The sequence below is a fragment of the Carcharodon carcharias genome, chromosome 26 (genome assembly GCF_017639515.1).
Source record: "Carcharodon carcharias isolate sCarCar2 chromosome 26, sCarCar2.pri, whole genome shotgun sequence".
NCBI lineage: Eukaryota > Metazoa > Chordata > Chondrichthyes > Lamniformes > Lamnidae > Carcharodon > Carcharodon carcharias.
The window spans coordinates 11,322,937-11,337,751 of NC_054492.1; the positions used below are offsets into that span (position 1 = coordinate 11,322,937).

The 14,815-nt window shown below is 44.2% G+C and overlaps 1 protein-coding gene across 1 annotated transcript in view; it reads right to left on the minus strand.

The window, feature by feature from the left end:
* adamtsl3 (ADAMTS-like 3) overlaps positions 1-14,815 on the minus strand; it is a 604,254-nt gene that overhangs the window by 533,778 nt on the left and 55,661 nt on the right. Inside the window, exon 3 of the mRNA XM_041175078.1 lies at positions 3,216-3,335. Coding sequence (XP_041031012.1) covers positions 3,216-3,335 — 120 coding nt within the window. The remainder of the gene's footprint in view (positions 1-3,215; positions 3,336-14,815) is intronic.

Sequence of the window (14,815 nt, forward strand, 5' to 3'; positions counted from 1 at the left end):
AGGCACTGGACACTACAAAGGCTATGGGCCCTGACAATATTCCTGCAATAGTACTAAAGACTTGTGCTCCAGAAGTTGCCGCACCCCTAGCCAAGCTGTTCCAGTACAGATACAACACTGGCATCTATCTGGCAATGTGGAAAATTGGCCAGGTATGTCCTATACACAAAAAGCAGGACAAATCCAACCCAGTCAATTACTGCCCTATCAGTCTACTCTTCACCATCAGTAATGTCATGGAAGGGGTCGTCAACGTTGCTATCAAGTGGCACTTGTGTGACAATAACCTGCTCACTGATGCCCAGTTTGGGTTCTGGCAGGGTCACTCAGCATCTGACCTCACCACAGCCTTGGTTCAAACATGGACAAAAGAGCTGAACTCCTGAGGTGAGGTGAGAGTGACTGGCCTTGACATCAAGGCTGCATTTGACTGAGTGTGGTATCAAGGAACCCGAGCAAAACTGGAGTCAATGGGAATCAGGGGGAAAACTCTGCTGGTTGAAGTCATACCTAGCACAAAGGAAGGTGGTTGTTGGAGCTCAGTAATCTCAGATCCAGGACATCACTGCAGGAGTTCCTCAGGGTAGTGCTCTAGGCCCAAACGTCTTCAGTTGCTTCATCAATGGCCTTCCTTCCATCACAAGGTCAGAAGTGGGGATGTTCACAGATGATTGCACCAATCGCGACTCCTCAGATGCTCAAGCAGTCCATGTCAAAATGCAGCAACATCTGGACAATATCCAGGCTTGGGCTGACTAGTGGCAAGTAACATTCGCGCCACACATGTGCCAGGCAATGACCATCTCCAACAAGTGAGAATCTAACCATCACCACTTGACATTCAAAGGCATTACCATTGCTGAATCCCCCACTAGCAACATCCTGAGGGTTACCATTGACCAGAAACTGAACTGGACTAGCCATATAAATACTGTGGCTAAAAGAGCAGGTCAGAGGCCAGAATCCTGCGGCAAATAACTCACCTCCTGACTCTCCAAAGCCTGTCCACCATCTAGAAGGCAAAGGTCAGGAGTGTGATGGAATACTCCCCACTTGCCTGGATAAGTGCAGCTCCCACAACATCAAGAAGCTTGACACCATCCAGGAGAAAGCAGCCCACTTGATTGGCACCCCACCCACAAACCAATGCACAGTACCAGCAGTGTGTACCATCTACAAGCTGCACCGCAGGAACCCACCAAGGCACCTTAGACAGCACCTTCCAAATCCACAACCACTACCATCTAGAAGGACAAGGGGGGCAGATACATGGGAACACCACCACCTGGAAGCTCCCCTTAAGCCACTCACCATCCTGATTTGGAAATAGATCACGTTCCTTCACTGACGTTGGGTCAAAATCCTGGAGCCCCCTCCTTAAAAGCACCTGGGCACTTAATGTATCCACATCACATGGACACCGGTGGTTCAAGGAGGCAGCTCACCTTTACTTTCTCAAGGGTAATTAGAGATGGGCAAAAAGTGCTGGCCTAGCCAGCAATGCCCACATCCCAGGAAAGAATTTTAAAAATGTAGATGTGCTGTTGCACAACAAAGGTGTTGTTTAGTCTTCCATGGACAGTATTTTATGCAGGTCTGCTTATCAGAAGAGAAATATCGTGGCTCTTGAGAAGGCAAGCAACTTATGTAATTCTAGGCATTGGAAATTCATGTTTTGAGGAAAGGTTAAGGAAGTTGCATGGGTTGATCGTTGAGAGAAGATTGGGGGTTGGTAGAGTAGTGGCTGCGTTACTGAACTAGCAATCCAGTGGCCTAGGCTGATGATCTGGAGACAGAAGTTCATATCCCACTACAGCAGCTGGGAAATTAAAATGCAACAAAAGAATCTAGAATAAAAATCTTGGGTGGAATTTAGTGTAAGGCAACAGGAGTCTTACCCACTGGCCGGAGAGCCAGCATCATCCTGCGTTGCCTCTTTTTGAGAAGGATTGCCACATTAAGTGCCATTCAGGCACTAAAATGGGCATTGGCGGGCCTTCCCTGTGATCAAAGACCCCCAGTGCAGATGTCAACACACAGAGCTGCCAGCCAATCAGAGGCCGGTAGCTGTGCATAGCTCAGCAGCGCCACCTGGGGAGCAGTGGCTGCTGCCAGTAATGCATCTTAGGGTCAGAATCGCCAAGCGAGTGATGGTAGGAGCAAGGAAGGGGGTGGCTCTGAGTGGGCCTTTCCCTTCCCGATACTGGGTCCCTCAGTACTAATTGCCTTTGAACCAGGGACCTCACCCTGGAAGCCCGCAAACAACCCTGACAGGGTTTGTTTTTCGGGTTTCCCACATGGTGGCAGCAGGAGGCCCTTAAGTGGCCAGAGAATGCCCTGCTTAAATGCATCCACCCCCCCACCCCACCAATCCCCCCACCGATCTTGCCATGGGGGAAGGCACTAAATTGCACCCACTGTGTCAGTAATGCTGACAATGTATCGTTGTAAAAACCCATCTGCTTCATTAATGTTCTTTAGGGAAGATATTCTGCCATCCCTATCTGACCTGTCCTACACGTGACTCCAAGAGGATTTAGGAATGGGCAATAAATGCTGGCCTTGCCAGCAATGCCAGATTCCATCAACGAATTAAAAGAAAATCAACATGACCTAACTGAAGATGAATGGAAAATTTGATTCAGCCACATTCCTCGCTATGATCGAGAACATGTAAACCAGCGGTTACACATTCTAATTGAATAAGTTGAAAGGGAACTTAGGCAAGTTTAAAAAAAAAACACAAGCAACAGGTTTGTAAAACTAATTACCAGCGATGCAACTGAAGGGGAGACTAATAATAGGATGAAAAGGGCCAATAGATATATTTTTGCAGAGAAAATGGATTGAGTGGCGTATCAAGAAAACCACGAGGATTCAAACAAATCAAAAGACAGGCTATGATTAGAATGTCTAAATTTATGGCCCACTCGTTTAGAGCCATTTTAATACACAATACTAGAATTTAGTAGCCATGGTAATCAGTATCACTGAATCCCTTTAGAGTGAGATTAATTATTTGTTTCTGAAAAAGAGAACTTTGGACGAACATTAGATTAAGTATACATGCAAATTAAGCAAAATCACAAGCATGCCTATTATTGACTTAGTTCTTTGAGGAATGTGTCATGACATGTCTGATCTCAGATCATCTGGCTTTTGTCAAATTGCTCTTTGTTCAAAAATAGTTATGTTTCAGGAAACCTTGCACCAACCTGATCATCGTAGCGGTAAGTCAAGACCTGCTCGCCTGTTGTGTCTTCCAGAAAACTCCCCTGTGGAGAAAGTGCAAATTCGGGAAGGAAGTAGACAGTCTGTGATTGTTCCCCATTTCCCTGGAAAAAAAAATGAATGAATAGCATAACATTTTTCTCTTTCTCCACTGCAGGAACTAAATATCAACAAAGACTTTTAAAGTGGTTTTATTCTAATAGCTCCAATTTTCCAGTCACTTCAACCCATTTCACAGAATATCATCCATCATTATTAGCATGATTTCCTCTCTGAAATTATTCTCAAGGTATACAGTTGGTCACGTATCAAGAAATAGTTAAAGCTCACAATGAGTTTGCAAATACCAAGCAGGTCATGTGCATACGATTTGAGACACAATTAAATGTGATTGCCTAGAGATGACTGTTTGCCATTCGTTTGTATAAACACTTGCTTAGCAAATATTTTGCCACGTCAACCTTGGCTCAGTGCTAACACACTCGCCTCAGAGTTAGAAGGCGTGGATTCCAATCCCTCACCAGGAACTTGAGTACAAGATCTAGGGTGACGTTTTTCATGCAGTATTAAGGAAGTGTCACTGTCAGAGGTACCAGTTTTTGAATGAAATGTTAAACTTAGTCCCAGTCTGCCCTCTCAAGCGGATGTAAAAGATCCCATCGAGCTATATCAAAGATGAGAAAGGGAGTTCTCCCTGGTGGCCAGGCCAATATTTATGCTTCTACCAACATCACTAAAAAGGAAACAGATTATTTGGTCATAACCACATTGCTGTGCAGAAGCTGTCATATTTTCTCTGTTGACATTTCGAAAGTTGTTTATTGGCTATAATGTACTTTGGAAAGTTTCGAGGTCATAAAAGGCATGGTAGAAATGCAAGTTCTTTCTTTCTTGCTGATATGATGATCTTTTATTTGAATAGAGGAGTTAATCATCTTGTTTTAAGGACTTCACACCTGTGTCAGATTAGTGGACAGAGAAATGTCAAGTAAACACATTAAACATTTGCACTGTAATCTTGAAGAATCATATCCAGGCTAACTTCAGTTTACACAAAACAGTTGTTTCATCCATCGACATGTCTTTAGCTGATCAGTTTCCAGGGCCAGGGAGAGAAACCATGGACCCTGGTGCTTGTCCTGTTTCGAGGCCCCTTATTCCAAACCCCCTTGACCCTTAATCATGCATGATATTTTTTCCCCTTTTCAAGATTCACAATCAATTCATCAAACAATCACAGAAAGGTCCGACTAAAATGATAACGCCCATTGTTGGCATCTGGTTACAAATATCGTCCAATGTATATTCTGCTTGGGCCATTAATATTAAGAACAGCAAAGATATAACGCAGTGTTAGTTTGTGTGCACCCTATAGGTGATCTCATTGCGACTATTAAACAAACCAGAGAGTACAAATTTTACTTTACAGCATCATGCAATATTGTTAATTTGGCAGGACAATATCCCATTAGTTAATTATAACACTGTGCAGATGATTTTGGCCATTGCCTCAGCCCTCAGTAACATGTTCTGCACATAGTGTCCATATGGGCTCTGACAGTAAATTCATATTTGGGGGAAAAGATTCAATACTTGCAACCCAGACAAACTGCACAGATCCCTTCCATTCTGTAGAAGACGATTTTCTTAATCTCACAGGGCATAAAGATCAAATAAATCCTGAGCAACAAATGGAATGATTGAACAACATATGAGTTCACTATCAAAGAGTTCCAGATTTCCATTGCCCTGTGTGTAGAAAAGCTAATCACCCCTGAACAGTCTAACTCTAATTTTAAGGTTATGCACTCTTGTTCTGTTCCCACTACCACCACCACCACCACCACGCCCCCCCCCCCCCATTCCCAGTCACCACATCCCAAGCAACGTCTCAATATTGGTCAAAGTACAAGTCAGGCCAAAGTTCAGCCTTTATTCTTTCTTGTCAGGAGGAACACCTTTATCCTTATTGCATTTATATAATGTTAGTTAGTTGCCATCTCAAAAAGTTCAACTAGATTGAATAAACATGACTTACCCTTCACAAATCCATGCAGGCTCTCTCTGATCAGCTTTTCAACTTAACAATAGCCAACACTAACATTCTATTTGAAATTAAAATTGGAGAAAGTCCCTCAATACGTTCACTTGTACCCGAAGTCAAGGCAAACACATCATTTCAGATAATGCAAATGAAGATCTATACATATACACTACGTTTATAAGGCTGAAGGCACGATGACTATGGTAAAGCACATACAATCAGGGATGTACAACAGGCCCAGGATTAGAGTGCAGAGAATGGGAAGGGGGCATAGATGGGGTTGCGCTATTTTGTGTATTTCTGTGATACTGTAATGCCTCCCTTTAATTCTTTTTAATACGTAATATCTTTATATTTGTGTCAAAATGTAGCCAGTTGAGAGGTGGACCAACATCTTGAGCTCAGAACCAGGTGGTAGGAACATGGAGTGCAGAGGACATCGGATGAAGCGACAAGATTTTTGACCGAAGACATCAACTCTGAGGCTTATATGGGACTTTTAAAAAAAAGAATAAAGACTGGACAAGGATACCAAACACAGGCAGGTCAGGGCATGTTGCTGGGGTGGTAGCTAACCACCAGACACCCTGATTACAGGAACTGACTTAGTCAATGGTCTTACAGGTATGAATAAATGGCTTTCTTCCCACCTTACCAAGATACAGAAATCATATCCATTGCTGGCAGATACCTGGAGACAACCCCAGCTGAAAGCAGGAAACGATCACAAGCAGGTTGTCTTTGTATGGCAAGGATGGGAATGATAAGCCAATTAGATGACTCGATTTAGGTCATTTCCTTAAATGCCAAGAGACCAGGGTCAGAAAGGAGTATAAAGCCACAGCTCCCAAGGACTTTGGGGCTGCAGACAGGAAGTGTGGTTTGGTCAGTTGCTGGAAGTCACGTGGAGGACTTCTTCAGCGGACTGGCTACCCGGGGAGGAGCTCCTGCACATGGGTCTGACTAAGCAACTGGAGTTGCGAGCGTATACTATTGCCTAGTGGGTTAATAAAGGCTTTCCACATAAAATGGAAATTTTATCCCTAAGGGGTGATGTGTGGGAGGACTGGGATCTGGCAACATGGTGGAATTATGATCCATAATTTAAATTATTATCCAGAAATGATATCTGAGATTGGGAGAGCTCCTTCTATTCTTGCCTTGCCCATCCACTTTTTTCTTCTCTTTTGCACATCTTCTTCTCACTCTTGTTACAAGGATAGACCCTTTCAGTTTTAAAAATATGACTTTTCAATTTTCAACTGACTGGAAATTGTGCAAATTGAACTGAGACAGAGCAATCGCTTAAAAATTCATGGCCACATTCTAATGTGAAGGTGAGAATCCAAGAAATCACCCTCAGGGGAGTGTGAAGAGAGAGATGTTTCCTATATTCCAGACACCTATCAAAACTCTTAACTGTCTAAGGAAGAGACATTAAAAATGAAAAGTACTGGATATTGAAACAATGGCTGCCACAGGCAGACCCACCCAAAACCTCTTGGAAATACACAATGGGTGAAGTATTTCAAAGCAAGGCTGCCCAGCCACTAGAGAGAGATTGCAAGTGACACCGGCAGTGTTCAGGGGAAACAAATTGATGGTTACTCACTCTGCCTTGGAATAAGCGGATTGCCCAGTTCAAGAAGCCAACTCTGCCAGAAAACTACCAGTAAAGTGAGATCTTGTAAACCATTATAACATCTTCTACTTCCGACCGTGTTCCGGAAACAATATTTAAGCTACAATAAGCTACATCAGAAACAATGTTTAAAATCTGCACTTCAAAGGCAAAGGACAGTTAACCATATATTATCTTACCTTATTTTTTTAAATGAACTCTAACTCCCCTTATTTCTGATACCTGCGTGTTGGTGTGCAAGTTTGGGCCCTAATGACAGCCTGAGGACTGAATGCTTGGTGTCACATTTTACTATTTTTCCTAGGTTTAGCGGTTAATAAATTTGCTCTTTCCTTGACTCAAGAAAACCTTGTTTGACTGGCTCATTATTGCTCACAGCTTCAGTAGTTAAATACACTCTGATTTGGAAAAGGCATAGTAAAAAGAAACTTAAATATTTGTTGTGACCAACTGAGGGGGTGGAATAGAGGGAAGCCAGTTCACCCCTTCTCTCCTGGTCATAGCAAATTTGGGGCTTGTCCAAGATTGCTCCCACAGACTGACAAAACAATTTGAATGGAGATCGTAAATTGTTCCTCCAAAAGCAATTTAAAAACTGCAAAAGGTTTTCTTTGGTGTGTAATACTAAAGTGTAAAAATGTCCACACTGGATGTCAATATTTTCAAAGAACAGGGTGAGATAACAGGCAAGAAGTTAAGGGCACTATCCTTGGAAGAATTAAAAGGCATAGCTAGGCACTTAGGGGTGGAGCTCCGCCTAAAAGCCAGAAAAACAAAAGATTTAAGACGGGTGGTGAAACATCCAGAGGTAGAAATTGATGAAACTGAAACAGATAAATTAGAGGCAGAAAAATTAAGATTGGTTCAGGGGAAATTGGAACTGGAATTTGAGGAAGAGAGAGACAGATGCAGGAACGGGGAAAAGAGAGAGAGAGAGAGAGCACGAGAGCGAGAGAAGGCAGAAGCAGGTGAGGGAGAGAGAAGTCCAGGAAAGGGAAAGAGAAAAGGAAAGGGAAAGAGAAAAGGAAAGGGAGTTTAAAGTAAAACAGCTCAAGTTGAGAAGAGAAGACCCAATGAACCATCCCTAGTTCAGACTTAAGGGCTGAGGTATTCAAATTTGCCCATTTAGTCCCAAATTTGATGAAGGAGAGATGGACACCTTTTGAAAGGTTAATAAAGTAGTTAAAGTGGCCAGCCCAGCACTGGACCCTGCTGCTGCAGAGTAAGCTGACAGAAAAAGCTGTCAGCTTTTACACCCCGTCAACCCCGGAGGTTTACTCCCTCTTGCCTGAGGAAAGTGCCACTGACTACGAGGCAGCAAAAAGGGCTATTTTAAGTGTGTACCAGTTAGTGCTGCAGGGGTAGCATCGGAAATTGCTTACCCTCACGAAATGGCCTGACTAGATGTACCTGGAATTTCAATGGTTCAAGCAGCTCACTTTCGACCAGTGGGTACAAATGCTTAAAATTGAGGCCACCTAAGGAAACCTTCATGAAATAATTCTCGTCGAGGAGCTCAAAACCTCCAACCCTTCCCCATAAGAACTCAGAGGAACAGAGAGTAACAGGGTCCAGACAGGCAGAAACCCTGGCTGATGATTATGAGCTTGTTCACAAACCCTTAGTCCTTCGTTGCCCCAAAACCAACTGAGAAGGATGAAAGGCGGGAGAATGATAAGAAACTTGGCACCCATGGGAGAGAAGGGACAGCTGGAAACACAGGGCGCCCTCTGCAGGTCAGAAAGGATGGTGCTGAAAAATGGAGTGAGGCCAAGAAGCCTGTGTGTTTTACTGGCCACAAGGCAGGACATCTCTGTGCTGATTGCTGGAGGTTATGGAGAAAACCTGTGAGATTTGATGGGCCACACAAACCCAGCCCGGAAAATGAGAGTCAGACAGAGAACATAGCAGACGAGACTATGGCTCTGACTGCAGCTGCAAATCCCTGTAGACGCACTGTGAGGGCGGGTGAATTTTTTTTAATCCTTGAGAATTACAAGGGTTTTGTGTCATAAGGATGAGTGGCCACATTTCCCCAGAGTGAGACGAGTAAACCTATAGTGATACAGAGGGATATAGGGGCCAGCCAAGCTCTGCTGCTGGGAAAAGGCTTGACCTTTCTATCAGAGAGTCCAGTCAGTTTTGGTAAAGGGTATTGAAGGAGGGTACGTGCCCATTCCCTTATGTCAGGACCAGTGTCCATGGGAGTTTGCCTGTGGATGGGGTTGACCTGCTTCTCGGCAAGACCTGGCAGGATCAAAAGCGATTGCATCCCCAGTAGTCTCAGCAAAGCCGACCGAGATCAGGGAGACAGAATAGCTGCAGGGGAAAGTGTCTGGCATTTTCCTGACTCTGTCGTAACCTGGTCTACGGGCAGACAAACTCCATCAGAGGCGGCTTAAAGGGCACTGCAGACAGGTGATCCTACTGTCTGGCTTTCTGAGATCTTTCTCGGATGTCTTGCAGACCCTAAGGAGGTAATAAGTCGGTCTTCCTTGGTTGTAGCTCAGTCAAGCCGACCCGTTGTTTAGCTCAGGCTGCCCAAACTGAAGCTGAGGCAGGGGCAACCCCTAAATGCTACAACATTAAGAATGAGGTGCTGCTGAGGAAGTAGACACACCCTCACAGCCTGCAAATGAGGAATGGGGAGTGATCCAGTGTTAGGACTATCGAGTTGTGGTGGTGCTGCCAAAGTATCGTGGGGAAATATCAAGGCTAGCACACGAAATCCCGACGGCTGGGCATGTTGGTACATGAGAAACTCAAACCCACATCAGCCAGCATTTTTATTGACCACACCTCCACAAGGATGCAATAAGGGTGTGCAGAACCTGCCACACTTGCCAGGTTGTGTGAAAACCCCAGCCAGCAATAAAACCTGCTCCTATGATTCCCTTGCCGGCTTTTAGGGAACCATTCAGCAAGGTGCTAGTGGACAACGTGTGGGGCCCCTTCCCAAAATGAAAGGGAGCTATTAGTATATCCTTACCATCATGGATGCGGTTACCCACTTCCCAGAGTCCGTTCCCCTAAGAACATTATCTTCCAAAATAATGGTGGGGGGGGCGGATTTAAACACTATTCTTTACCCGGTATGGTCTGCCCAGTCGGGTCAGGGCTCAAATTTCATGTCCTGAATATTCCAGGAAGTCATGGGTAACCTGGGCATGACCCAACTGAAGTCCTCAGTGTATCACCCACAGTCGCAGGGGGCATTAGAACAGTGCCACCAGTCCCTAAAAACAACGATCAGGACATACTGCCTTGAGCACCCCTATGACTGGGATAAAGGACTAGGTTTTCTTCTGTTAGCTACCAATGAGCCATCCAATGTGTCCATTGGTTTTACTCTGTTTCAACTGGTTTATGGACACCAAGTGAGATGTCCTCTGAAACTGATCAAGGAGAGGTTTTTTTGAACAGAAGGAGGAAGTTTCCATGTTAGCCTACGTAACCAAGTTCCGTGAGTGACTCACGAGATCCTCATGTGGCTCCGGGACACTTAAAAATCTCCCAAACAGCTGCACAAAAACAGGCAGACAAGCATGACAGGGTGGAACCTTTCAGCCGGGAGACTACACATTACTGCTCCTAACTATACTGGGTGAACCCTAAAAGCTCGGTTCAGTGGCCCATACAGAGTAGCAAAGAAACTTGGGGAGGTAAACTATCTAGCTGACACCTCAGACCACAGGAAAAAGCAACAGCTGTGTCACGTCAACACGTTAAAACATTATGACAGCCGAGGAAGGGTCAAGCAGGTAATGGTCTGACCAACAATACTAGGCCTGGGGGATGAGAGAAACAGTGAGGATGAATTGGATGGAGACATGGGCGAGGCCCAGAATGAACCCCCTACTGTCTGGCTAGCAAACCCAGTAACTCTAGCAAAATTGGACATCATATTCATCTACCTAAATACAAAACAGAAAGGAGACCTGACAAGGCTGCTCAATGCATTTAAACACATCTATAGAGACAAGCCAGGTTGTACCACTTTCGCTCTACCTGATGTCAATGTGGAAGATGCCCCTCCCCTAAGGCAATGTCCCTATTGGCTAGGTCCTTAAAACCTGGTCCAGGTTCAGGAAGAAGTTAACTATATGCTGGAGCATCAACTAATAAAGCCGAGCAGCAGGAGCTGGAGCTCCCTAGTTTTGCTCATGCCCAAGCCGGACAGCTCCACAAGGCTCTGCAGTGACTATCAAAAGGTTAATACAGTGACCAGAGCTGACTCCTACCCGATTCCCTGTCTGGAAGACTGCACAGACAGGGTAGGTAATACATCCTACGGTACAAAGATAGACTTACTGAAGGGATACTGGCAGGTTCCCTTGACTGTCCACACGAAGGAAATCTCCACCTTCATGATTCCGAATGTCGAGCCATCTGTTAACACCGAGATGGGAGGAGGGCACTGTCTGTCTCTAGTTCCACTACTCCACAGGGCATAACATACATTTAAATGATTTCTCCAGCTAGGTATACAGCCAAATATGTGCTTTACCTACGAATCTCGGAATCACCACTCGACAAACAACAAAACTATTAGCTTATTATAAAACCAGACTTGTCAAGTAAAAGGCAAATCATATTAGCATCCTGTATGAAATATGAAAGTAACACACACACACAATAGATAATGGAATCCTTTAAATGGTGCCCAGGTTATACAGTTGGTCTCCCAACACTGATCTGCAAAACAATCTATGGCTCTTGCGCTACTCTTCAGGGGGACTCGAGGAAAACTTGCAGACAGTCAAGTTCAGAACACAGACCGACTTCAGAGCAACTGCCATTCACTCTCAAAGTCTCTCTGCTTTAGACTGGGTCTGGAGCTTCAGGAGCTGTTGTCTTCTTTATCTAAGTAGTTGATCCTTCTCGTTTGCCCACAAAGCAAAACTAACCTACCAGCTTTTAAGCACAGTTTTTCAGGCATGGTTTCCTTTTTCAAAGCTGTAAACCACTATGTGACCTTTCTGTAAATAGTCCACTGGGGTCAAGAGGTTTCCAGCTTCTTTAAAACTGCTTAATTACCTTTTCTTGTAAAATGCTGTCTTTTCCAGGAACAGCAGCAACCAGAGTCCTTGCATTAACCCTTTAAAGGACAGTGTCTTTTAAAACACACAAATTCTTCCAGCATGTTTGTAGTTCTCAAAAATGAACCATTTTCTGTGATTGAAGCATTTATGACATGTCCCATTTGGACTCAAATGGCCCAGTCACTTTCCAAAGGCTGTGAACAAGGTGGTGGCGGGCTAATCCAATTGTATAATGTACCTCGACAATCTCCTGGTATTCAGTGACACCTGGGAAACTCTCTTATAGCAACTGGAAGCCCTCTTCCAGAAATTAGAGTCAGCTAATCTAGTGGTCAACCTTGCAAAGAGTGAGTTCATAAAGCCTCAGGTGACCTATCTAGGACGTGTGATGGGTCAAGAACAAGTACTTCCCAGAGCTGCAAAGGTACAAGCAATAGTACAATTTCCCATCCCCACAACAAAATAGGAAATCTTGAGACTTTTATGAATATGTGGGTTCTACAGCAAGTTAATCCCAAACTTCAGCACTGCAGCTGCCCTGCTGACAGGCCTACGACAGAACAAAGTACAAGGAATATGGGCCGAGAAATGTTGGAGAGCATTTGAGAAGCTGAAAGCCATTTTAAGAAGTGAACCAGTGGGAGCAGCTCCAGACTTTAGCCAAGCATTTAAAGTAGCCATTGATATGAATGACCTCGAAGTACGGGCTATCCCACTTTCAGAGTTGAGAAAGAACCCTAGGTTTATTACTGGCTCTCAAACAATTTAAGATATATGTCTAGAATGGATACAAAGAGACCACAGTCTATACCAACCACATTCCTTTGACCTGTGTAGAGATATTCAAAACTCAGAATCCAAGGTTATTCGTTTGGAGTTTGTTTCTCTAACCAGATCTCATAAAAATCACCCACGTTGCAGGGAAATTGAATGTGGTTGCAGATGTTCTGTCCAGAATGTAAAAGGACCCAGTTAGAATTGATGGGATAATCCAGACCAATGCTAGAAGAGTGAATGAAAGTGTTTTGTTTTGCTTGTGTTTTTATACCTTGTAATGAAATGAGAGTGAATCTCATTTCATTTCTTTGTAATGGGGAGGTGTCACAAGGGTATGCCCCTTTACTTTTGAAAACATGATTTTTCAACTTTCAACTGACTGGAAATTTTGCAATTTGAGCTGAGACAGAGCAAATTGCTTAAAAATACAAGGCTACATTCCACAATGAAGGCGAGAAACCAAATCGCCTTCATGGGTGTGTGAAACGGGAGGCGTTTCCTATAATCCAGACAGCCATCAAAACTCATCACTGTCTAAAGGAGAGACATTACAAATGCAAAATACTGGATAGTGAAACAATGGCTGCCACAGACAACCCCACCCAAAGCCCCTTGGAAATACACAATGGGTGAAGTATTTCAAGGCAAGGCTACCAGCCACAAGAGAGAGAGTTTTGCAAGTGACATAGGCAGCGTCCAGAAAGTCTTCAGTAGATGAAGCAAGCTGAGAGCTACCCTCTCTATCCCCCCTCTCTCTTTTGGAATAAGCATGCTGTCCCAGTTCGAGAAGCTGGTTCCCTCTACCAGGAACCTTCCAGTGAACCAAGATCTCATAATAATCGCAACATCTTCTACATCTGACCCAAAGAATCAGCTAACCTAAATTGGCACCCATGTTTAAAATCTACACCTCAAGAACAATCAAAGGGCACTTAACTGTATATTATTTTACCTTTTCTTATTTGACTCTAACTCCCCTTATTTTGGATACCCGTGTGTGAGCCCTAATGACTGCATGAGGGCCGAATGCTTGATGTCACATTTTAATTACTTTTCTCGGGTTTAGTGGTCAATAAACTTGCTCTATCTTTAACTTAAGAAAACCTTGTTTGATAGATTCCTTATTGCTCACAGCTTCAATAGTTAAATACATTCTGATTTGGGAAAGACATATCCTCATAAAAAGAAACTTTAACCTATATTGTAACCAATCATGGCGGTTGAATAGAGGGGAGCCAGTTCACCTCTTCTCACCTAGTCGTAACACTCTTTCATGTCCCTCCCACCTCTTCAGCCATCCATAATTCTCTACCTCCACTTTTAAATAGGCCACTAAGCACTCAGACTGATGGCCACAACAGGGAGCACCCAAGCTGGGGTGAGGAGCCAATAGCAGGACTGGAAAGAACCCAAAATGGAATGAGCTAGCAAGAAGCACTTGAAGGGCAAGCAAGCCAGTCTACTGGGAGACACTGAACATTGTGAGTTAGCTAAACAAAGAAATATGCCAACACCTTTTGTGGAACGAGCAGCCAAGTAAGGAAGCACTTGGACCAGGTGGGCAGATCTCGCTGTGTCCTGCTCTCCTGCTGTAATTGCCAACTAATGGTGTTGGAAGATGGCAATTCCTGTCAACATGTTCGAATAGAGGGGGACAATACAGTGAGAACCATAAGGGAAAACTGGCAGACGGGAAGTGCTTTGGCTGGGAATGACCCTAGATGGGCTGCAGTGGCTCAGGGGTACCACACTGCAAAGGACTGAGGCAAGTCAGTTGGGCTGTTGAATTAGATCAGAAGACAAAAGGAAGCACAGGGAGCAGCTGGGTTGGCCACTGAAAGGAGCACAGAGAAATAGTAGCTGGAACTTCAGAACAGTCAGCAATGCCAAAAATGTGGTAGGGCATTTGTCACAATTGGTATCGGTAGCCGCCAATCAGGAGGCACCAAGTCATCAGCAGAGGGAAAAATAATGGGCAGTAAACCAATAGTCCGACTTCCAATTAAATATTCCAAATCGAATCGTAGACTCCTAGGATAAAGGAGGCTGCTGGAATAAAATGTTTTCCAGAAATTTACA